Here is a 27,187-nt window from a genome sequence, read left to right as displayed (position 1 = left end):
CCATTTTCATTATATATATATAGATATATACATAAATACTTAGAAAATACATATTAACAACACCCAGACACTGAAAAACACTTATGCTCATCACACAAACATTTTCGGACTCAGAAAGCAGGGTCGCTGCCGAATGCGCCAGTCGGCCGTCAATCAACGTTGGCGTTCTGTTAGTGAAATGCACTTGAATGGCAATGTTCTTTTTTGTAATTAATACAGATACCACACAGATAACTTATGCATTGGTAGGTCCAAAATTACCTTACCTTCGTTGTTGCGTCGGGGGTTAATAAAATATATCTCATACCTTTGTGTGCAGGAAGCTGAGCGATTTGTTCACATTCTCGATCTTGTGCACACGCATCCGCCCCGAATTGGGTCTCGGAAGTCTTTCACCGCTGATGATCTCCAGCAGCTTCAGGAGTCTCCTCCCATCAGCTAGGTCCACGAACAAATCCTCCACCTCCATTCGAGCCTGGAATCGGAAATACAATGATATTAACAAAGTCAAAAGTCAAAGTCAAAAATATCTTTATTCAAGTAGGCCCACAGGTGGCACTTTTGATGCGTACATAAGATTTACACGGTAGTGAGATGATGGCGATAACCACATTCGTAAACTTAAAACTAAAGCTACGAGGGTTCCAAACGCATCCTGGTCTAAGAAGAAGCCCACAACAAACTTAGCCGGGTGTTTTTTTTTTTTGTTATCGCCATCTCACAACTGTTATTAGTGAGGGAAATAAAAAAAAAAAAAACGGTTGTCTGTAAAGTCTGTACTGACGTATACTGACGATAGTTGAACGTGACAACGTCATAAGAATATACTGATGTAATGGTTGCATTTTTCAAAAGGAAATTTTAATTTAATTTGTTTGATAGACATTTTGTATGGATATAGAGAAGGAGGTAGATGGAAATCACAATTAAATTGATCAAGTTACATGTATAGCAGTAGTATAGCAGCTGTCCACGCGGACGCATCGCTCAATCAAGTAGGAGAGGGACAGATGTCGAACGCTGCCGAACGCGGAGGTCGATTGTGCCTCTTTGTCGCTCGTTCCACGCTCTCACTTCAAGCCTTAAATGGAACGCTTCAGAGCGAGGTAACGCCGCATGAGTCGTGTTTTTTCGTGCGCCTCCATCGAATAATAAGACGTTGTCACGTCAAAACGTGTGTGTACTTATGTACACGCGTCAGAAGTTCTACTTCTCTGGCGTAACAAGATAACAATCTTTTCAAACATTTTATCTTACGCCTTATTCTACGGTAGTAGAGAAAACGACAGTAACAATAGGAAAAAAAAGGTATTTAATACATTGAAAGTTTTATTATAACGCATTATCTAATTATCTCATTATCGGACCACCAAGTTTCACTGAACATTAAAATTTGAGATTTTTGTACAATAGAATCAATGAAATAACCGGAATGAGCCCGCAGACTTTGACAATTGAAAGTGTAGGTACACTGCGAAACCTTTTTGACGTGACAACGTCTTATAATTCGATGGAGCCGGCTGCACGCACGAAAAAACATGACGTATGCGGCGTTACTTCACTCGGAGGCGTTCCATTTAAGGCTTGAAGTGCAAGCGAGAGCGCGGAACGAGCGACAAAGAGGCACAGTCGGCCTCCGCGTTCGACATCTGACTCTCTCCTACTTGAGTGAGCGATGCGTCCGCGTGGACAGCTTCTATACAATAATACATTTACATGTTTTCGGCAAGGATGAAGTGCAGTGAAAAGTGAATGTGGTGTCAATTGTTTATAGCAACGATAATATCTATCAAACAAATAAAATTAAAATATTCTTTTGAAAAATGCAACCATTCCATCAGTATTTTCTCACGACGTTGTCACGTTTAACTATCGTCTGTAAGCCGACTTTACAGACAACCAATTTTTTTGTAAAACTAAACGACTATAGCTAACTTCAGGGTGTCGGTGTAAAAAGTGAGCTGGCGGACAATGTATTCCACTCTCACTCGGTTTCGCAACTACCTTTATCCTGTTAAAACCGTGTAACCATGTGCGCGCGCATTTCGCTACATCGTATTATTTCACTTCCCTAATTTTTTCCTAACGCCGCTAAAGAAGTATAACCCAAATAAATTATTAGTAAATACTATCACCGTTGTATATGAAATTGAATTAATAAAAACACCAAAATAATATTTATTTATTCATACTATTCATACTGTTACGAAACACATGTTCTAAATATAAAAATACTAGAATATGCAACTTGAACTTAGTTATCCATTTCCATGCCACCTAGAACTAACTTTACGATGTAGAATTTAGGTGTCGATGTGGGCGCGCATCGTAAAAAGACCCGTGCCCTGTAGTGGGTCGTTAAAGGGTTGATATGATATGATGATTATGATTACATTTTAATTAAAAACAAATTAAAATTAACAAAACGGGATAGTCCATTATGTCAAAAATAAATCGCGATCGCACCGGAACGCAAGATCGCTTAGCGACACGTCTTTGTCGGTAGGGTATATCTGACCAGAGAAATTTCAGAAAGTATAAATTTCCAAATTTCCCGCGCCGGGGATCGAACCCGGGACCAATCACTTAGAACACAACACTCACCACTGCGCTACAGAGGTCATAGAGATTCTGTCAACATCATTATGGATCATTGATGGAGTTATTATTGAATCATTAACATTCAATGGCCTGCCCATTATAACATGAATATATATTTTTGGCAGTGTTCTCGCGCCAACATATTATTTGCAATTTAATTTGCAAGTCTATGTGGAGCGTATACGGTCACACCTGTATGCAATGGTGTCATCAGTGCCCTTAGTTTTGCATGTGGTCTTAGAAGTGGGAGGTCCCTTGTAACTCTCGTTGTTATATGTATTAGGTTTATAGTGAGACAACTTCATTTTATACTCATTGGAAGTACCGGCGCGCAAGCTATTCGCCCATTTACATCTACAGCCAGCTTGTGTGGCTTTTAGCTGTTATATTGTGGAGTATATACTTACAACCAATCCAAATTATTATTTTTAAACAGCGGAAACTGACGTCTGACGTCAGCGTTACTTCCGTAAGAAAAAAGACCTGAGTTACACCCTAGTCGCGCCCAAAGAAGTTTTACTTCAAAAAAAAACACAGACGGACCATTAAATTTATATGAATAATTGCAATTTTATTACGATGACGAGTAGGGGGCAAACGGGGGCAAGTAGGGGTCGTCTACCGATACGCCGCGGGATCAGAGTGGCGTTAAACGCTATTTATACAATTATCATAACTCATTGCGGACGATGAATGACCGTGTTTGTTCAGGCGGTGCCTTTATTGATAACGTATTGATTATTTAGAACGAGTTACGAGTCTGTGAAACTATTAAAGCACCAGCTCGGAGACTCTTCCTTAAATTCAAAAATTTCAAAAAAAAAAAAATTCAAATTCAATTTTAAAATTTCGTCATTCATGTAGGCCTATCACAAGCACGTATGAAGCGTTCATACATATATGTTTACATAATTGTAAGGGGAATAAATATATACGTGTGTAAGCTTCATAAGTGCCTGTGATAGGCCTTTTTTTTGCGTGTTGGAAAAGCTTTATTGCTACCTCCGACCCTTGGGCAGGACGGAGGTTATGTGGGACTCCCCCCTCTAAACGGGGTAATACCAGTGGCGTAGAGGGTATGCACAGGGTAAGCACATGATATAAAATGAAGAAAATCTCCAGTACGAGTTATAAAAGACTTAAGGATAGACATTGTAAGAGTTTCAAAAATTTTTTTCCCCTAACTATTTATAACTCGTACTGGAGATTTTCTTCACTTTATATCATCTGCATACCCTGGGCATACCCTCTATGCACGCCACTGGGTAATACCTAAGCTAAAAACGACCACTGCATATCCCTCTTGTTGGCTTTGTTAGACGCCCAGGGTACCAGATGTATACCTCCAGGACGCATGTGATAGGTCTACATGAACAAAGAATTTTTGAATTTGAATTATTAAATTTAAATTATGAAAATTAAGCTTAATTTGCTATACTCCGCGAACAGCAGGAGAATCTGTATGGTGTAATTTATAATTACTTCAATACGTAAACTCCACACCAAACAGTTCTCCTACTGTTCGCGGAGTATAGCAAATTAAGCTTAATTTTCATAATATACTAGCGTACCCAGCCCGCTTCGCCGGGCTAGATTTTGCTTTATTTTATTTAAACAATTAACTTACATCAAAAAATTAAATCATTTATTTCTCTCCGTATGCATTCTCTTCTATTCTTTTCTCGAGCGAGTGAAAATCATTATCTACACCCATGAACACCCAACAATAGAATATCATCATAGTAAATAAATTTGACAAATTGACAGTTCAAAAACAGGAGTGCTCCGATCGTCACTAAACTTTACAGGATTATTCGCCAGGTCAATCCGGAGATTCCCTGAAAGTTTCATTGAAATCGGTCCGGCCGTTTCGGAGCCTATACGGAACATACCCACACACTTTCTCTTTTATATATATAGATAGAAAATTATGGTTTTCCGCAAAGTAACGCCTGCTTCTATCCAATATCATCATTATAGTATATAGTAGATTGTCCAGGCTTCCCAGGATCGTTTAGCGCCTATTGTAGAAGAAACATCATTTATTATTTGGATGAGTAATGATGTCATGTCGCGAAGGTCGCGTCAGAGAGGTCGCGCTACAACGTTAACGAGTCATGCATTCTTTATAATCATTCAAAGCCGATTACATATAAATCTATCGACTCATGTATGTATGTGTTCACGCGGAACAAAATTTACGAGGAATCATATTCATCTATGTAATTTTATGTGTATTTTTAAATGTAAACTATTATTATTAATAGTAAACGAAAGCTTATAGAGAAGTCCTATTATAGTATAAAGGACTATGTAATCGATGAAAAAGCTTGGGTGGTTATTATTGCTCTAACCAGGTTGCTCTTATAATAATTTTAAATGACAATGTGGGATGGTGATAAAATAAAATAAAAACACCCGGCTCCCTCCCTCCCTCCTTTGGAACCCTCAGTTTTAAGTTTACGAACGTGGTCATCGCCATCATCTCACTACCGTGTACTTCTTATGTACGCATCAAAAGTGCCACCTATGAAATAGTGGGCCTACTTAAATAAAGATATTTTTGACTTTGACTTAGAATGGAAATATGTATACATATGTATATATATATGATTTGATGTAGTAGTATGTATTGTATAAGTAATGAATATAATAAGCTAATTTGAATATTGCACTTTATATCCCGTTTTATGTAATATGTTTCTAAAACCAAAGGTTGTATGGAGGAGATCGCTTCAGGAGATCGGAGATTGTTTTCAGTGTCTGGGTGTGTAACAGCTATCATAGTACCCATAACAAAGGTTACGCTTACTTTGGGGCTAGATGGCGATGTGTGTATTGTCGTAGTATATTAGTTATTTTATATTATCTAGATTTTAGGATTAAATCAATAATATATTGTGTAGAAAATGTACATGCACCTACATGATATATTGCAAGAAGACTAAAATCGCATCCGGTCATGACACTATCTTGACGGTTTCCTAGAGTTTTGTACTAAAGGGTGTTATGAAGCATCGCCTGTGCTGTGACCTCGCCTTCACACAAGGTAGAGTAAGCCGATTAACAATAACACAATAAAATACCGCACACTTTACCATGGACGTGATCAATATGAAAACATCTGGGTGACATCATGTGTGGCGTCATTTCAGACAATTTGTTATATTACTAACGATTTCCCGAGACTTTGTCCACGTTTAGCTTCTGATAGATAATTTTTGTACGTTCAAAATCGCCAGCGTTACTTTATCTTTTTTTTTTCTCCACCCTGTTGTTAGGTTTTAATCTCACCCGATAGGGGTAGTTCCAACTGGTAGTTTAAGAGATAACCGTCTTCAAAGGGACACACAAAAATCCATGATATATTTTGAAAATTAAGCTAAATGGTAAATAAAAGATCAGTCTTACAAAATTCTGGGTGCGTTCTCGTGCTTGTGCGTGTGTGTGTGTGTGTGTGTGTGTGTATGTGTGTGTGGGTGTGTGTGTGCGTGTGTGTTTGTGTGTGTGTCGAAACCCTAGGGGTTCGGGAGTTTAGAAAACCTTTAGCAAGAGTACCTCCAGATATTTTAGGAATTTAACGAACTTTCGCGAGTGTTTATTGAATACGAACGATGTAGGTATTGAAATTGCAGAAATATGTTGTAATAATACCCAGAGTTCGAACCGATATGACACAGCGTGCTAAATACAGGACGTTACAGTATCATGTAAAATACCTACACACACAACAGATATATAACTTTGCAATGAATGTTGACTTATTTACTCATTTTCCTTTTAGGTGTGTGTTGACTGTCTCGTTGGTTTACTGGTTAGCATGTTTGATTTAGGAGCACGAGGGTTCGATTCACGGGGTTTTTTTGTTTTTTTTGCACGCCTCATAAGCGAAGCGTTGAGGTGGGTATTAGTCAGTTTACGCACACCGAGTGATTCTCCAACTTAAAATGTCACTTTTTTATTCGTTATTGCTTTTATAAGTCAATATAAATAGACAAATGTTGAGAAAAAGCAATATTTTTAACACTCATGATATTTTTAAGTCTCTTTTTATTATTTAAACTAATTAAAATTTTTTTTAAAAAAGTTTGTCTTGAACGTCCGTGTGTTTGTATGTGCGGATCCCGTATCTTGTGGTCACGATAACGAGCGAAATACTTCACTCATCGAGTTGGTTTTTTTGTAAAGGCTTCAGTATTTTGTGGAATAGAAGCCTATTACTTCTCACGGTATAACTAGATGTAGTTTAATTATTATTTAGAAATAATCTCAATTTTATAAAAAAAAATTTAACTCAAATAATGGATTTTTTCACAAGTTAGAGTGTTTTCGGGTTTCAAACATGACGGACAGGAATTTTTTTTTACCTATTTTGGTGTTTTTTTCCAATTCTATTGCAGTAAATCAATTTTTTTAAAGTATGGAATTAATCTCCATTAAATTATCTCGACAATAGTATGCAAAATATCTTGATTCCGTGAACTAACAAGGCTATAATAATAAAAATAGCCGCCGAAATGAGGCGAAAAAAATTTGTAAAACCGTCATGGTTAGTTCACTACATTTTGCGTATTGGGTACATTATCATGTCAACCTATCAACCGAATGCTTTGTGGTTTCAAGCTTTATTATGGGTTTATGCTAATGCAAGAAGAAGTTGATCTACTTGGTTAAGGTCCTTCAAAAATTAAGGTTAGTTGATCTATTTGGTCGATCATAATAAATTCGGCGGTTCTTCATAAATAAATGTTATAACTTTGCCATGTTCGTCATTGGATGATATTATATTCCCTGACATTAAACTTAATTAAACTTTATAACTATTATTCAAACGTTACATTTGAATTATAAGATTAATAAGGGTCGGATAAGGTAGTATTATTAAGTCAGTTTGAAGGAAAGAGTTGATACGTTTGGAGAAGAAATTTAAAAAATGTACCACACATTTTGAGTTTGCCGAATGTTACCTTCATTACCAAGGAGTTGATCGATTTGGTGAAGGACTAAATAAAATAATGTGTTTTATGAGTTTGCTTCGTGGTACCTTTTAGGGGAAGAATTTGATACACTAGGTGAAAAGATTGTGAAGGGTTTGTTACCCTTAGACTGCCGCGTGTTACTTTCGTGTTTTACGAGTTTGCCGCGTCTTATCTTCCGCACGAAGTAGTTGATCGATTTGGTGAAAAGACTCAAAAAATCAGTTTTATGAGTTGGCTGCGAATTCCCTTCTGTAGGAAGGAGTTGATCGATTTGTTAAAGAAACAAACAATGTGCGGGTCCGCGAATCAAGTTCTTTTTTTTTTATCTGCAATCAGTCTTGAGACTTCAATCATATGTGCTGAGCGACTTCCAGACGATAAAGCCGTCAATTGTCGAGCACGTTAGCTCTGTTTAGGCGCTTACCTCGTGGAGCTACTAATAATGAGCTAGCAAGACGTTTGGGGTGTTTGGCTAGACGATTATGTGTTTTTTGCAAAATCTGCCGATCACCTCGAATACCGTTAGCAGTTCAAGATAGTGATTGAATTTCATCGTTGCGTGCAAAAGAGGGAGTATTAGTGATTGTCCTTAGAAGTTTTTTTTCATCAACTGAACGAAGAAGGTTTTTTTTCTCTCGCAAAACTGACAATCAACTTCACAAACTATTAACATAAACTATTTGGCATGTGTATTCAATTTTGCCTTCTCGATGCGAACATGCAAATCCGCTGGGTACATACGGCTGCTATAAACAGCTAAAAAATTTAAAATAACTGAAAATGTAAAATACTTAAACAATTAACTATTTCTTAACTTAAACTTGACACTAGGCATGCTATCGCTGTAGATATCTATACAGGTTGATCGATTTGGTAAAGAAACGTAAAAAATGTGTGTTATAAGTTACCTTCTGCAGGAAGGAGTTGATCCATTTTGTGAAGGTTTTCTTCTGGATGTGCAGACGCTCCTCCTGCAGCGCGCGGATGCGGCCCTGCTCGAACTTGAGCGCGTCTTCGCGCTGCGTCATATTGGTACGTTGTTGCACTGCCGCCGCGTAGCCGCCCGGCTCATACTGCTGCCCTGTGGGGGTGAAATATTGCGTTAAAAAAGTACAATTTTTGAACTAAGTGCGAGTAGTATTGTCTTTGACAATAGTCCCGACTCCCGAGGTGTCTTGCGTTGCCAGGCGTCCAGATAAAGCTGGACATAGTTAGGCTTTTTGATTGAGTAACCGGCCTTAATAAACAGTGGCCTTCGGTGAGCGAGCGCCGAGCGTGTACAAGCGCAGTTGACTGGTAATAATAAAAAAAGCCTGATTATACAAACTATTTTACTTTCGTACCATCATCATCCCATTACCGGCCCACTACAGGGCACGGTTCCCTCAATGAGAAGTGGTAAAGACCAGCTGTACCATCAATTATTACAAAGACAAAAAACACGTGGTTAATCCCACTTCTGAAGTGCGATTTTAAACTTAGTTCCTAATACTCAAGAACTGCTCTTTTTATAGGCGACTTACCATGAGCTGTACCATCTGTTAGGTCCATCAATTATTACTCAAACAAGAAATGCACGTGGTTAATCCCACTTCTGAAGTGCGATTTTAAACTTAGTTCCTAATACCCACCATATCGCCTGCTGGGCTGGTAGTCCTGGTAAGACTGTATGCTGACGTTGCTTAGCTGCTTCTGCATCGCTTCATTAGAACTGACTTTGTTACACTAACTTATTATAACACTACTATCTTTGGTTAACTTTCCGGTCACTATGTTAAAAACTGGAACATCCACTATGTTATTATTATTGTTATTATTGTTTTTCTGGTTTAATAAATTAATTAAATTATTTATTGAAAAGACACGCTAGTACTTCATTGGAACATTTTTTTTATTATTATAATCACACAATTACATTGACATACATTGACAAATTAAAACCTATTTAAATAATTATTTTTGTACTATAGAGCTTATAAAATGTGTTTAATTTTGCTGCCCAAACTATGGTTAGAGATAGAGGACAGAACTCCTCAGCGGACAGCAGCAAACCCCTCATTTAAGGCTTAGCTATACTGAATACTTTATTTTTTTTAGAATTACAACTAAATTTAATGCCATATCAAAAAACAAAATCAAACGCAGAAGAAATAGCGGGCAAAAGCTAGTTAATAATAAAAGATTAAACATTATAAAAATTACAAATGCTGTCTAGTGAACATTACAATTTAAATTATCTAGAAACTTGGATATTTTAGGTATTCTTTCTGGTTTCGTTTAGTTAATCTATAGACTAGATATTTTATATACAGGATGTGCTTAAAAAGCTAGTTGTTCAAAACTAGAACAGCCGGGTTAAAAGTATTGTTTCTGCTTTTTTTTTGTTCAATTTAATATCTCTGGAAAAAATATCTGACGGTGTAATCTAGCTTAAAATATCACGTCCAACAAGTTGTATTCAAGAAATACAATATTCAGTTTGTTATAAATATTTTTAACGTTGTTTTTTTTAGTTTAATTATTACTAGCGGACCCGCGCGACTTCGTCCGCGAATGAGTCGACTTAAAAAAATAGTCATATGTACAATATAAATGATTCGGAGATTACAATATAAATTAATCTTAGCTAGATCGATTTATCGCCTCCGAAACCCCCTGTATACTAAATTTCATGAAAATCGTTGGAGCCGATTCCGATATTCCATTTATATATACAAATATATTTATCGATAAAAAACGAATAAAATTACATTCTCTAAAAACATATCCTAGCTAGATCGATTTATCGCCCGCGAAACCCCCTGTATACTAAATTTCATGAAAATCGTTGGGGCGATTCCGAGATTCAAATTATAATATATACAAGAATTGCTCGTTTAAAGATATAAGATTCTAAGATAACATATTAGTAACAAAATATGCTCAAATATGTATCTTGGGCGAGTTCGAATCCCAGCTCGCACCAACTTTTCTAAGTTATGTGCGTTTTAAGTAATTCCAATATAACTTGCTTCAACGGTGTAGGAAAACACTGAGGAAACATGCAAGTGGAAGGTTCTGCATAATAAATAAATATACTACGACAATACACACATCGCCATCTAGCCCCAATTTAAGCGTAGCTTGTGTTATGGGTACTAAGATGACTGATGAATATTTTTTACAAATAATATACATAAATACTTAGAATATACATATAAACACCCAGACACTGAAAAACATTCATGCTCATCACACAAACATTTTCCAGTAGTGGGAATCGAACCCACGGCCTTTGACTCAGAAAGCAGGGTCGCTGCAAACTGCGCCAATCGGCCGTCAAATAATGTACTCATAGGTACATTATTTGCCCACTAATCCGCACTGGGCCAGCGTGGTGGACTACGGCCTTAACCCCTTCTTATTGTGGGAGGAGACCCGTGAACTGTGTGGGCCGGTAATGAGTTTATGTGACTGACTGACGACTGATATTACATTAACCACAAATTATTTAGCGATTAATTCATTCAAAAAATGTAATTTTAAAAAAAACCTGTGTTCTTATGTACACGCGTTAGAAGTTCTACCGCTTTGGAGTAACAAGATAAAAAACTTATCAAAAATTTTAAATTTCGCCTTATACGTTTGCAGAAAAAACGACACTAACAATAGAAAAAAGGCATTTAATACATTGAAAGTTTTATTATAACGCATTATCTAATTAAATAAAGTTTATTTAAATATCACAAAAAAATAATATCTATAATTGAAGGAATGGACATAATAAACATAATTAAAATTGGAATACTAATAGACTCATTATCAGCTCGTCAAGTTTCACTCGACATTAAAATTTGTGATTTTTGTACAATTGAATCAATTAAATCACCGTAATGAGTCCGCCGACTTCGACAATTGAAAGTGTACACTGTCAAACCTTATAGCTAACTTCAGGGTGTCGGTTTTTTGTGACGGTGTGTGCGCGCGCATCGTAAATTTACTCTCAAAAAATTTCCCTAACGCTCCAAAAGAAGTATAACTTCACAAATGCGCAGTGAACTTCTCGGAGCACCATGTACATAAGCGCGCTAGAAATGTTTGTGGGTCAATTTGCAATTTCAGTGAATGGCCGGAGACGGCGACGCTAAAAGGTGTTAATGGCAGAGTACCGCTACGACTGAACGCGCGAAACTAAATGACACGAGATCGAGTGCACGGAATAGGTATTGTTAAGTCTTAAGAAGCTTTCACTTGGTTGTTAGATCAAGGGTCGGATACAGAAGGCAGTAGACCTTGAAACGGCGCGTATTGTGAGGAGGTTCCTCACTCTGGAGCCCAGACCGCCGGTTGCTTCATCATCATACCAACCCACTACAGTTCACGGTGTCCTCCCACAATGAGAAGGGGTTAAAGCCGTAGTCCACCACGCTAGCCCAGTGCGGATTGGTGGACTTAACACACATTTTAGAACATTGAATGAATGAATGAATGAAAGTTTAATTGAAAAGATAGAATGCATGAATGAATGGAGGAATATTCTTTTGATGCACACCACAAAAAGTACATAAAATATTATGGAGAACTCAGGTTATCTCACGATGTTTTCCTTCACCGTTGGAACAAGTTATATTTTAATGGTTTAAAACGCACATAACTTAGAAAAGTTTAGAGTTGAGTGCTGGGATTCGAACTCGCGCAAGATACTTTTTTGAGCATATTTTGTAATGATGTTGGAAAAGAGCAATCTTCTGAGTTTCATGCCGGCTCTTCTCAGTGGAATCTGCCTTCCGAACCGGTGGTAGAGTCACTACAAACGGACTGACTTGACGTTTCAAAAGTGCTTATTAATTAGGCCTACTTGAAATAGATGAATTTGGAATTTGAATTTGAATATCAATTACATTATACAGATTCTCCTGCTATTCGATTCGATTCTCACAACTGGAAAATGTATGTGTGATGAACATGAATTTATTTATTTATAGGTTAATAGTCATTTACTGTGAGAGTGTGATAATAAATTAAATTCATAATTTATTTAAAGGAAATTGCACACAACTCTACAATAAACTACCCATTGACATCTTGGAGATGTTTCTTAAAAAGTTCATAGTGTGTTTTAAACGTAACATAGAAAAGTCCTATTATAGTAAAAAGGACTGCGTAATCGACAAAAAAGCTTGGGTGTGAATTATTGCTCTTACCAGGTTGCTATTCGAATAATTTTGAATGACAATGTGAGATGGCGATAAAAAATGCCGGCTAAGTTTGTTGTGGACTCTTCTTAGACCGAGGCTCGTTTAGAACCTTCGTAGCTTTAGGTTTAAGTTGGCGAACGAATTTATCACCATCCCCTTACAATTATGTAAACATATGTATGAAAGCTTCACAAGTGCCTGTGATAGGCAGTGGCGTGCATAGGGTTTTCGGTCAGGGTATGCATAAAAAAATAGGTACTGAACATGCTATTTTGATGTTACTGTATAATTTTATTTGTGAGTAGGTACCTAACCTAACATTGTTTGTGATACCCGTGTAGATCTTCTCATCATCTCCTATTTCCAGTAGGTATAGTAAGCTCTGAGACGACCGACTAGCGAGTTTTTAAAATTGTCTGCCATTGCGGCAATTACATTAAATAATGTTTTTTTAGTGTAAACAATAAACAAACATAGGTAGGTATTATTATAAATAAATAATGAAACAAAAAATTGATCACTGCTATTCGCCTGTTTCTGTAAGTCAGTCAGAGCTCTTTTTACGTGCCGCTCCTTGTAGGTGCATTCCTTCCTTTACGAATAATCTTAGTTAAGTCGTTAGTTAAGAATTAGCTCTAAACTTACCTACATTTTCCAAGCACACTGAACCATCAGATCACACGCCGAATATAAGAACTTTCTTACACTAAGAATATTCCTCACAATCATTTACAAACAGTACACTGTCACAAAGGATAATGTTAACAATAATAATTGTAACTATTTACAAACAACCGTACAGCAAACGACAAAAACAGTAATTACCTAATTCTAATTCGGTGAATATAAGTTGTTATGACAGAAGGTAAAAGGTAAACAATAATGGCGCTGAGCGATCGCCAGCGATAATGAGAATATCATAGTCAAAATATGTCCGTAATATTTTCTTAGTACACAAATGCTATTAAAAGTTGTCATTTGAAGAATATTACTTCATCAGTTACCAATGGCACCTGGTATACGTTAATAATTTATTTAACATAATTCGGCAACTTTTAATTTGGTTATTTTAATATACTTTTTGAACAAATTAGGTACTTATAAATTTCTAAAGATCTTGAATGTAATAAAATTCATTGATAAATTTTTTAACTACAAAAAATAATTATTGCCGTTTAAAACAATAACAAACAAAGCAAATTACTTGTGCTTATAAAAAAACAAAGCATACATTTGGATTTCAAATTTCCGTAAGCAGTGCTTTTAAGAGTTGCACACAAGCGAAACCCCTATACTGGAATCCTGGAAAACTCGCACACATAGAAAGAGCCAAATATTGTGTAAGCACGCACGCGATTATATCACTACACACCAGAACTTCCTTGTGTGCTGGTGCACACAAGTAACGACAGATGCATTCAATCGCCGTGCTTCTATGGAGACCGCGGCGGCGCGGCGCATTAATTCGAGCGACGAATAAACGATTTGCCCGGCAATGGATACTTAATCGTGAAAACCCCAGCTAATTTTATGAGATTTAAATTATATTTAAAGCGTTACTTTTTATTTAGGGATACTGTTTACAACTCAAAATTAAAATATAGTCGAAATATTATGCAGTTTGTCTATTTTAGTTCTAAACCATGACACGGGACTTGTCCATTGATTTACATAGAAGTGCGGCCGGTTTTAACTAGATGGCGCTTTTATAGTTTTCTATAAATTGTTTAATGTTTTTCAATTTTTAAATTTTAGGTCGTCCTTATGGTCTGAGAGGCCCTGAGGTCAGGGTATGCACTGCTTATTTGCATCTATGAGATGCACGCCACTGGTGATAGGCCTACATGAATAAAGAAATTTTGAATTAAAAAAAAAAACTATTAGATGAATTTCTTCTGTACACCATATATTATGGCTCATAAACGTTTTCAGAGTAATTGTGATTGTTTGTTTACATGGTCAGCGTGTGGGAGTCGCCCGGGTTCAGTGACCGGATGCCTCTGATATCTACACAGTTAGGAGTTGCGTCTGCGAATGTTTATTAATATTTTTCTAAGTGATAAGTAAATTAACTGCCTACAGTAGGTATGGCGATGGCAACCGTTTTATTTCTTAAATATAGTTCAACGGGTACATATCACGATAGTGTTTCTGGATTAGGCGATATTTCGACCCAGTTGCATATATATTTAAGAAATTTTGATTGACAACGAAAGTCTTAGTTTAAAATCTTTAATCGTTTTATCAACCGACTTTTATATATATATTTTTTTTTATGTTACCCGATTACTCAAAGACGGACATACTTTCCAGGTGAAATCGGTCGAGCTGTTATTAAAAACTCAACAATGTAACCCAAAGTAGCAAATTTTTGCCTCTAAAGTTCTTTATTTTGCGTGCGCTGAGAAAAGCAGTGATGATACATAAAAAAATATGTAATACATGATTAAAGTACTCGTTATTAGCTACAAAAAATTCCGCGAGCTATGATATTTAGGTCACAATATTTAGTAGCGTTTGTGTTCTAAAATTTAATAAGATCGCCGGTAGAAGTTTGCTTTTTAGTTCCTGGGCGTATGCTGAAGTCGGTTTTATTTTTAATTTATAAAAATAAACGGTTGGCCACGACTATGAATTTACTTGTCTAACAGGGAAAATTACACGTTTATCCTGTTACATTACACGTATATTAATTGGCCAATACTCGTGATTGAATAAAACTGTGGGAGAAGATAAACATTTTGTCGATTTCCCGTGGAATATTCCACCTGCCTATGCTAGCCACGCGTAAAAAGTCTTAAACGAAGGGTTAATGCTGCTTTCGTCTCGGGCGCCCCTTCACTACACTCAGGATTCATACCGGCGCCCGTAATGTAAATAAACTGCATTTCATCTCCGTCATCAAATAAGGCGTGCACTTACCTATATTCAAGCGACTCGTTAGAAAACGTCTATGACACCTTATTTTTTTTTAATCTTTTTATTATTAGTATTTACCTATACTTTATATATGCATTCAGTGGTGTTTCAGAAACGCCACTGATTGTAAAAAAATACAATAAAAAAAGTGTGTGTTAAAGGCGTAGCAAGATAAAAAACTTTTATCTTCCGCCTTATTCTACGTTTGCAAAAAAAACTACACTAACAATAGAAAAAAGTTATTATTTGAATTATTGAAAGTCAACTGTCAAACCTTTTTTAGAAAGACTATAGCTAACTTAAAAGTGTCGGTTTTTTGTACCGGTATACGCGCGTGCGCATCGTAAAAAGTGAGCTGGCGGACGATGTATTCCCCTCTCACTCGGTTTAGCAACTACCTTCATCCTCGTTTACACTTTCAATTGTCCGCGGGCTCATTCCGGTGTTTTAATTGATTCAATTGTACGAAAGTCTCAAATTTTAATGATAATTTAAATTTTCGGTTCGATTTTCAGATATTTTTTTGGTTCGATAATCATATACACACACACTAGATAATGCGTTATACTAAATCTTTCAATGTATTTAATCCCTTTTTTCTATTTTGGTTTTCTCTACAAACGTAGAACAAAGCAAGATGAAATTTTTGAAAAGATTTTTATCTTTTCACGCGAAAGAAGTATAACTTCTGACGCGTGTACATAAGTACACACATGTTTTTTTTCTTATGTTCTGGTGTATAGTAAACTGTACTTATATTCTATACAAATGCTAGCATGTTGAGCTGTTAGCATGAATTTCTGCCCTCCGCGTAACCCAAACCAAGTTCTGTTACTTGCCCGCGGAATTCCCGGTCGGTATTTCGCACGCGTTTCGGCGAGGGGTTCGTAACGGACGGCGGTAGGCGCGTGCTATCAATTAATTCGGTCGGTAAGCAGCGTCACGCTTCGATTACCATCCGCCATCCGCACGCGGCTGACCGTGTGTTGACCCCTCGCGCCGTTATGGCGGTAACTAACTATAATAGCCAGACAACCCGCGTCGGAACGAGGTGGTGGGTTTATGCTAAAAAATCTTAAATTCCCATACTCTCTCTGCCGATTCGAACCCGGTTCCTACCTCTTATCATACTGCAGCGATTACCACTGAGCCAGAGAGGTCGTCACCTTAAATCGCGGTTAAAGACTAATATTTATTTGCTTATAAGCAAATGTCGTTTATGCAAGTTAAGTATGTCTCGTATACAGAAAGCAAGTGTCGTTTATGCAAGTTAAGTATGTCTCGTATACAGAAGGCAAATGTCGTTTATGCATGTTTGGTACGTCTCGTATACAGGTTGCAAGTGTGTTTTAGACAAGTTTAGTACGTCTCGTATACAGGTTACTAGTGTCGTTTATGCAAGTTTAGTATGTCTCGTAGACAGAAAGCAAGTGTCGTTTATGCATGTTTGGTACGTCTCGTATACAGGTTGCAAGTGTGTTTTATACAAGTTTAGTACGTCTCGTATACAGGTTACAAGTGTCGTTTATGTAAGTTTAGTACGTCTTGTATACAGAAAGCAAGCGTCGCTTATGCAAGTATGATACGTCTCGTATACGGGTTGCAAGTGTCCTTTATGCAAGTTTAGTACGTCTTGTATACAGAAAGCAAGCGTCGCTTATGCAAGTATGATACGTCTCGTATACGGGTTACAAGTGTCCTTTATGCAAGTTTAGTACGTCTTGGATACTGGAAGATAGTGTCGTTTATGCAAGTTTAGTACGTCTCGGACACTGGAAGATAGTGTCGTTTAAGTAAGTTTAGTACGTCTCGTATACAGGTTGCAAGTGTCGTTTATGCAAGTTTAGTAGGCCTCGTATACAGAAAGCAAGTGTCTTTTATGCAAGTTTAGTACGTCTCGTATACAGGATGCCAGAGTCGTTTAAGCAAGTTTAGTACGTCTTGTATATAGAAAGCAAGTGTCGCTTATGCAAGTTTGATACGTCTAGTATACAGGTTGCAAGTGTCTTTTATGCAAGTTTAGTACGTCGTCTCGCTACGCGATTTAGTTCCGGTAGAATGTCGCTTAGAAACTGATTAAAGGTATTGGTTAAATATATCTGCCATATTCCCTAACAGGTAAGCCCGCTATCTTAGACTCTATCAGCACATACCACCAGGTGAGATTGCAGAAAAAAAAAATGTGTGTACCTACATCCGCGTCTACATAACAGAGCTGTAGGTGTTAGCATTGGTTATCATTCGTTATCAGCGATCTGGGACACGCCTTGACCGCACTCCCGATGTACTCGAAATTCTACTCGTATAGTTATGTATCTGCACTTAACTCTTAACCTACTTCATGAGAGTATCATTAAATAAATAATAAATAAATATACTACGACAATACACACATCGCCATCTAGCCCCAAAGTAAGCGTAGCTTGTGTTATGGGTACTAAGATGACTGATGAATATTTCTATTAGATTATATTTCTAGGCCTTGGACTCAGAAAGCAGGGTCGCTGCCCACTGCGCCAGTCGCCATAGTGCCACAGTTTTTACTTTAAGTCAATCAGATACTAACATCCCATGCAATATAAAATCAATCCTGTCACTTTATTAGGTACTATGCGCGTGCCGGTCTTTTGTCTTCAAAAGGGTTGTCAATAAGTAAACACTTAGAAAGTTTTGAATTCGTTTCTATGTATAAATAAAAATGCTTCTTTTGATTTAATATTTTTACGGGGTGATTCCTTAGGAAATATACTTATGCATTCTTCAACATTCTGTCGTAATTCTGTTGCACGTTGTATATTTTCTAAAAGTTTCGATTAAAATATATTATATGTATTTTTACACCATTGTTTCTGGTTGATTCATTTGTATGTACGTCTGTCCCACATTGTCTGAGCGCGTAGCTCGCAAACAATAATCCGTAGGTAGTTCGAATCCCACAGCTTTCTCTGGCGCAAGCGCGTATACTTTCATATGTCAGTTTCAATTTTTACCTACGACGGGCGATGGCGGGATTCTTCCGGTTGCATGTACGAGTATGTAGGTATGTATGGACCTTTCCTTTACACTTTAATGATCGACAAAATTTAACAATGCGCACGCGCACCTTAACAAAAACCGACACCCTGAAGTTAGCTATACGCAACATTATGGTTTCCAAAAAAAGTTTGAAAGTGTACACTTTCAATTGTCAAAGTCTGCGAAATAATTCCGGTGATTTAATGAAATTAATAAAACAAACAAATATACTACTACAATACACATATATCGCTATCTAGCCGAAAAGTAAGCGTAGCTTGTGTTATGGATACTAAGATAACTGATGAATATTTTTATGAATATAATACACATAAATACATAAAGGTTGTCTGGAGGAGATCGCTTCAAGCGATAAGGCCGCCTTTACGCGTATATATTGATTTACCTTTTGTTTTGTTCATTTTTTTTTCTGTATGTGCAATAAAGACTTTCTATCTATCTATCTAAATACTTATAATGTACAGATAAACACCCAGTCACTGAAAAACAATCATGTTTATCACACAAAAATTTTCCAGTTGTGGGAATCGAACTCACGGCCTAGGATTCGGACACTCGCGCCAGTCGGCCGTTACCTTTCGGATTTTAATGTTGAGTGAAACTTGGTTGTCAGATAATGAGATAACCAGATAATGCTGAAGGGTCAGTGAAAATAAACACAACTTTCTTCTTTTAGTATTTTAATTATAATTTTTCCTTTTTCTTCTTAATATTACACACTTTTTGTATTCGTCTTTCCACCTTCCCATCAACTACTCGACTGCCCGTCATCAACGTCGATGTCTTTATTTTTGTCGGTCCAATCACCCCACCGCCACCGCGGGTTGTGATTGGTCGATGTTTTTCTGCATCGATGTCATTGGCTGGTTTCATTAAAATCAGCCAACTAACCATCTAATAATCTAATAAATATTCTTGACGTAGTTAAAATAAAAGTAACAAGTTCTACATTCTTAAAGTAATAAAACATTTTTAAATATTAATAATTTATGTGAAATATAACTTCTGACGCGTGTACATAAGTAGAATCACCAAAAACACTAGGCATCCGTTTAAGACTATTCCTAGGATTAGTGCAAACTTGCATAATTTGCCTAAACATCCTTAAACATTTTACGCTCAGTGGACCAACGAAACACAGCGATCGCGCACTGAGCAAAACCGGTCCCGACCAGATTCCGACACCCGTTATCCTTACGAAAACTATCACGGGTAGTGGATTCGATGACTCGTCGATTATATCACTGACAGATGATGACTATGCTCTGACACGCAGCGATGCGTGACTTCTGACGACCCCCCTGGTGCAGTGGTTATTTAAATGTAATTGTACATTAAATGTGCGATTAGAATGAATTAAAAAGCATTTAACTGGTATATAAACCCCGATCAAAGTCAAAGTCAAAAGTCAAAAATATCTTTATTCAAGTAGGCCCATAGGTGGCACTTTTGATGCGTACATAAGAATTACACGGTAGGGAGATGATGGCGATGACCACATAGTCCTGGTCTAAGAAGAAGGCAACAACAAATTTAGCCGGGTGTTTTTTTTTTGTTATCACCATCTCACAATGTCATTTTAAATTATTAGAAGAGCAACCTGGTTAGAGCAATAATTTACACCCAAGCTTTTTTATCGATTACGTAGTCCTTTATACTATAATAGGACTTTTCTATAAGCTTACGTTTAATACAAACTTTGAACTTTTTAAGAGACATCTCCAAGACGTCAATTGGTATTTTATTGTAGATTGATGATGATAATAAAACCTATATATTTAAATATGAATTAATACTGCGATATTAATTCCTATTGTAACCCACTTTTGTTTCTACCGGCGATCTAATAAATTAAACACACATAAGATATAGATAGAGGACGGCCGATTGGCGCAGTGGGCAGCGACCCTGCTTTCTGAGTCCAAGGCCGTGGGTTCGAATCCCACAACTGGAAAATGTTTGTGTGATGAACATGAATGTTTTTCAGTGTCTGGATGTTTATCTATATATTATAAGTATTTATGTATATTATTCATAAAAGTATTCATTAGTTATCTTAGTACCCATAACACAAGCTACGCTTACTTTGGGGCTAGATGGCGATGTGTGTAATGTCGTAGTATATTTATTTATTTATTTACTAACAAATAATTTGCAATAAAACAATATTGCGGCTATAAATTGAGATGTAAGATATCCTATCTTTCAAGTTAGATAGAACTGCACACGGTGTGTAAATTAGATTGAAATCGGTTAAGTAGTTTAGGAGTTCATCGCGGACAAACAACGTGACGCCTAGCTTATATATATAAAGACTAGCGGACCCTCGCGGCTTCGTCCGCGCTAACATCATAATCATTGTGGCTACCTATGTAACTACTAGTATTTAACGTAGTATACTGAGTTGGTGAGTTGTAATCACTTTAGTTGATACATTCATACATACATGAGCAGTGGCGTGCACTTCATACATGCACAAAAGCACTGCATACCCTAAAACTTTTGTATTACTCGTGAAGGAGAAGGATTTTATCATTTTATGCCATTTTCCTTCTTCATGCATACCCTGGTCAAAAACCCTGTGCACGCTACTGTACATGAGTCCATCCTTAAAAACTTTCGCATTTATAATTTTAGTAGGATGATACGCATGCATTAGATCGTTGTTCCATATGCCTTGCGACTTGCTGCTATTTCTGAAGAGTTATGTCCTTTATCTCCGACAATATCCATCAGATCTTTATTAAAATAAGACAATAAATACATGCTTGATAGTATAAACTTTCCAATAAAAATTAAAAAAATATTAAAATCGGTTAAAATTAAACAGAGCTATGAAGTAAAATTCTTAAAAAATGTCACCATTTCCCGGAGGAAGCTTATTGTTTATCGGGATAAAAGTATCCTATATGTTGACCCGGAATACCAGCTACCACTGTGCCAAATTTTATTTAAATCCGTTCACGTGATGCCCGGACAGACAGACAGACAGAGTAAACTTAAATAAAGATCTGTTTTGGACCCATTATCGGTTATATAAAGCATCCCCGGTTCAAAATATGTACAGAAATCTTCCGGTTATAGTTTTACTATAATAGATAGGAAACTCTGACTTTGTAGTATTAAGTATACATTTCCCAAACGCCCCTATGGCTCAGGACGAAACCTTTTATAGTCACAGAAGATTTTATTGGCTCGCAGGTGACGACTGCGGTGAATAATGCAAGAGTTTCTCGCGGTTTCACCTGTGCGAGAAAGTGCCGTGACGGTGACGCACGTGGATGCTAACGGAACCACCTCAACGGCTGTCAGTAGCTTTATAAGCCTCTAATAATCTCTGGATTTTCTTTGATCGTCTGGTGGTTGGCCAAATATACAAAGCATCTCTCTCTCTCTCTCTCTGGACGTCGTGTCGTGACCCCTTCAACGTACAACCCTTCGGACGAAGTTGTGCCATTAACTAACATATATCAAGTACTAACATATACACATATACATAATACATATATACATTGACGGCCGACTGGCGCAGTGGGTAGCGACCCTGCTTTCTGAGTCCAAGGCCGTGGGTTAGATTGACTGGAAAATGTTTGAGTGATGAGCATTAATGTTTTTCTGTGTCTGAGTGTTTATATGTATAATCTAAGTATTTATGTATATTATTCATTAAATATTCATCAGTTATCTTAGTACTCATAACACAAGCTACGCTTACTTTGGTATATTTATTTATATATTTGACTCTGATTTTGATACAAAGCATAGTTATCTTTTACAAAACATAAAAATTCTAAGGTTTGTTAAACTATTAAATGATGTTGGAAAAGATAAATCTGCTGAGTTTCTTGCCGGCTTCTTCTCTGTAGAATCTGCCTTCCGAACCGGTGGTAGAGTCACTACAAACAGACAGACTTGACGTTTCAAAAGTGCTTATTTTAGGCCTACTTAAAAATAAATGAATTTTGATTTTTTTTGTCAACGGTAAAAATTTTTAGTGGATTAAAAAAAGCAATCGTGCATCGGTTAAACAGCCTTGAGAGTTACGTTCGCGGACACAGGTTTAAAGGTAAGACGGTCACGTTTTCGATTAGCATAAAAACGAAGAATGACCTCATCATACGGTCGAACTGCTCAGTCTATATTTACACTAATATTATAAAACCGTTTAAACTATGTGAGTTTAAAGTTATAGGGCTATTTTTAAAGTTAAAGGGCATTAATTAGTGGTCGCCCACTGGTTGAAATTCATCATCGTCACTTTAACCGATTGACGTCCACTGCTGGACATAAAGTCAGAGTCAAAGTCAAAAATATCTTTATTCAAGTAGATGGGTCTACTTTTTACTACTTTACGAAGGTGCACTTTAGATGCGTACAATTCATGAGAATTACACGGTAGTGATGGCGATAAACATATTCATAAACTTGAAACTAAAGCTACGAGGCTTCCAACGCGTCCTGGTCTAAGAAGAAGCCCACAACACACTTAGCCGGGTGTTTTTTTTTGTTATCACCATCTCACATTGTCATTCAAAATTATTAGAATAGCAACCTGGTTAGAGCAATAATTCACACCCAAGCTTTTTTATCGATAACGTAGTCCTTTATACTATAATAGGACTTTTCTAATACGTTTAAAACTAACTTAGTACTTTTTAAGAAGCATCTCCAAGATGTCATTTGGTAGTTTATTGTACAGTTAGTTGTATGTAATTTTCTTTAAACGAATTATGAATTTTATGTAACCTTGTATATATTGCACTCTAAGTTTATTCTTACTTCTAATGTAAACAACTTATTGCAGTCACATTTTTTCTTAAATTTAGAAATGTTTTTATGAACATATTAAATTAAATTTACAAATATGTACTGACATAGGTCTTTTGTAGGGCGGTCCAAACTCCACGATTCTGGGTTGCTTGTTTCTAGAGGCTACCAGCGACTGGTTTAATATCGTTATAGTACCAGGTCGAGGGTCGACCAACGCTGCGTTTGCGAGGGGTGGGGTTGCCATTCCAACAAAGTAGGACCCCCAACGCCCATCGGTTCTCCGAGCTGTGACCCACCCATTGCCAATTCAGCTTCGCGACTCACTGAGCTATCTTCTACGGATCTACTCATTTTAGATCTGATCACGGAGAGACCTAACATAGCTCTTTCCATTGCTCGCTGAGTGACTCTGAGAACTCTCTCTCTAACGAGGTCGAGGTCGACCATAATAATTTAAAAAAATATTTTAAGTATAATTTGGAACATTATTTGGGTTCTATTTTCAAAGACTATCCTTTTTAAATTACAGATAAAAAAATTGTGCAGGTACTATGCACGTGTCGGTCTCTTATTCTCAATAGGGTTGTCATTAAGTACACACTGTTAAATGTTTTTAAATCACCAACCCGTCTGGCCAGCGTATTGATTATGTGGGTAAACCCTGCCATTGGTTTGGTCTTACATTGGACTATTAAGGAGGGGGGGGGGGCGTTTATCATTTAAGCGACCAAAATATAAATCGCGTTAACGGTGAACGTAAACATCGCGAGGAGTGCATATCTGAGAGTTACAATCTGAAGTGCATGAAGTCCACCATTCCGCATTTGGCCAGCGTGGTGGATTACACACTTCTCATTCTGAGAGGAGAGCCGTGCCCTGTAGGCCGATAATGGATTAATAATGACGGTGATTCCACTAACAATGTTTTCGGTGAATAAAAAAACGAAAAGCGGTATAAGATTTCGTATTGTGGGCATCCTATAACCAGACCTATGGCCAGAAGTGGAATTCCATCGCTTAAATCGTGATAACAAACTGCAATATAACCCTTATCGCGATGATAACAGTGACGCAATTCGATAATCAGCACATACAAATCTAATATCATATCAGAGGTACATACGTTAGGTAGGTATGCAAATTTTCTCACGATAGTATACTACGACAAAGAACGCGGCAGACAAGAATATGTTATAAATTATATTACTAGCAGTGCCGTCTTTATTTTATTACGGAACTAGCTGTTGCCCACGACTTCGTCTGCGTTTGTTTTTTGATGTGGCATTCAATTTAGTTGTACTTCTAAAAAAAATTAAAGTTTGGTATTCTTATATAAAAAAAACTGGTGTAGTTTTTTAAATGTAATTTTTTAATTGACACAGTAACAATATCTTGTTTCACTGCCCACGATTTGAAGAAGAAAGGGAGAATGTGAAGAAGGAAATAGGAAGTGAAATAAAGACAGAAAACCTAACCTCCATAATGCTAGAGTCATCAGAGAAATGGGAATCTATAAAAAAATACATGGAAGAGATAATAAAAGTACCTTTACTTTTATTATCTCACTAAGGGACGAAAGAGAAGGAAGGTAGGACAACGACGTTAGTGGTAGGCCAAATGGCAGGTACACTAACGTTTAGAAGGCAGGAGGGGTTTTTAATCGGTAGGAGTCCGGCACTATTCATAGGGATGTCCATGAGGATTTTCCCCTCCTAATATAAAAAAAAAAAAAAAGTAACAATATCTTAAAAACTGTCTGATCAGTCTTTGCTCCTTCTATCACTTACAAAGTATAGTAATCGTTAAAGGAAGAATCGAAATCGCATTGTTAGTTGATTCATATGCTGAAGGTTAACGAAGAACATTTCTAACATTTTATATTTAGTCCTAGCACCGAAGTCCTCATAAATGTGGCAGCGATTATGTATTCAGTATCGCTAAGCCTTAAATGAGGGGTTTGCTGCTGTCCGCTGAGGAGTTCTGTCCTCTATCTCCAACCACATTCTTCAGATCTACACAAAGTGTGGGCAAAATCAAACACATATTATAACCTCTATAGTACAAAAATAATTATTTAAATCGGTTATCATTTGTCGGAGTTATGGTGTAAAATCGTCAAAAATTGCATCCGCTCTCCCAAAGGAACCGAGCTTAATGTCGTGATAAAAAGTATCCTATATTACTTCTAACACTTCCAAGAATATGTGTACAAAGTTTCATGAGGATCGGTTAAGCAGTTTTTGCGTGAAAGCGAAACAAAGAAACTTACATTGACATTTATAATATTAGTAGGGATTAAATATCGAAGTAACAATATACCTTTAATTAAATGAATATACATGCGGTAAAATTCATCCTTCGTCTTATGACTAAGATTTGACCCGTACTTGACCCTATTGTGGTAAAGAGTATTTTACGACCTACAAAGCGCAGTGAGCGCTGTGGTCTAATAAGCGGAGGTCCCGGGTTCAGGTAAAATCTTGACGGCCGATTGGCGCAGTGGGCAGCGACCCTGCTTTCTGAGTCCAAGGCCGTGGGTTCGATTCCCACAACTGGAAAATGTTTGTGTGATGAACATGATTGTTTTTCAGTGGCTGGGTATTTATCTGTATATTATAAGTATTTATATGTATTATATTCATAAAGATATTCAACAGCTATCTTAGTACCCATAACACAAGCTACGCTTACTTTGGGGCTAGATGGCGATGTGTGTTTTGTCGTAGTATATTTATTAATAATAAAAAAAAAAAAAAAAAAAAATTGGAATTTATAATTTCTGTATTTTCTCTAGTCTGATCTAGTTAGAGCCATGGCCGTGGCTAGTTGTTTTAGCGATTTAGCGTTACGGTACGGCATCGCGTAAAAACCGATTATATGTCATGCCATACTTTTAGTAGGAGGCCAAAAATAAATAAATATACTACGACAATACACACATCGCCATCCAGTCCCAAAGTAAGCGTAGCTTGTGTTATGGGTACTAAGATGACTGATGAATATTTTTAAGGATAATACACTTATACCATACAGATAAACACCCGGATATAGATAACATTAATGTTCATCGCACAAACATTTTCCAGTGTAGGACACGAACCCACGGCCATGGGCTCAGAAAGCACGGTCGCTTGCCGCTGTGCCAATCGGCTGTCAAAATAATTGAATCTGCTCAGTTGAGTATGAGAAAACCATTCAAAACCTCAATTACGAAAATTTAATATAGGTAAAGATGCAATCGCCCTGAGCTACAGCAATCTGTGTCGTACTTACTATACGGGAAAAGACTGGCTCAGCACGACGGCAAATGTTTTTCAGATACATCCCTATCCCTACTATTATTATAAATGAGAATGTAAGTTTGTTTGTTACGCTTTCACGCAAAAACTACTTAGCCGATCCTCATGAAACTTTGTACACATATTCTTGGAAGTGTTAAAAGTAATATAGGATACTTTTTATCCCGACATTAAGCTCGGTTCCTTTGGAAGAGGGGATGAAAGTGTTTGACGATTTTACACCATAACTCCGACAAATGATAACCGATTTAAGTAATTATTTTTGTACTATAGAGGTTATAATATGTGTTTAATTCTGCCCAAACTGTGGATGGAGATAGAGGACAGAACCCCTCAGCGGACAGCAGCAAACCCATGAGGGCTTAGCGATACTGAATACTTTATTTTTTTTTAGATCTACAGTTAA

At 36.9% G+C, this 27,187-nt stretch overlaps 1 protein-coding gene across 6 annotated transcripts in view; it reads right to left on the bottom strand.

The window, feature by feature from the left end:
- LOC120634989 (spectrin beta chain) overlaps window positions 1-27,187 on the bottom strand; it is a 143,044-nt gene that overhangs the window by 95,156 nt on the left and 20,701 nt on the right. For 4 of the 6 annotated variants that reach the window (XM_039905892.1, XM_039905897.1, XM_039905893.1 and 1 more), the window contains exons 2-4: window positions 9,212-9,361; window positions 8,489-8,661; window positions 308-475 (exon numbers count right to left, since the gene is read on the bottom strand). In XM_039905892.1, the coding sequence (XP_039761826.1) occupies window positions 308-475; window positions 8,489-8,661; window positions 9,212-9,278 (408 nt within the window). In that variant the 5' untranslated portion in view covers window positions 9,279-9,361. Of the gene's footprint in view, window positions 1-307; window positions 476-8,488; window positions 8,662-9,211; window positions 9,374-27,187 lie in introns of all 6 variants that reach the window. The other 2 variants (XM_039905895.1, XM_039905896.1) reach the window with 2 other exon arrangements.

This window comes from Pararge aegeria, chromosome 26 (genome assembly GCF_905163445.1).
Source record: "Pararge aegeria chromosome 26, ilParAegt1.1, whole genome shotgun sequence".
Lineage (NCBI taxonomy): Eukaryota > Metazoa > Arthropoda > Insecta > Lepidoptera > Nymphalidae > Pararge > Pararge aegeria.
This window is presented reverse-complemented; position numbering and strand designations above follow the sequence as displayed.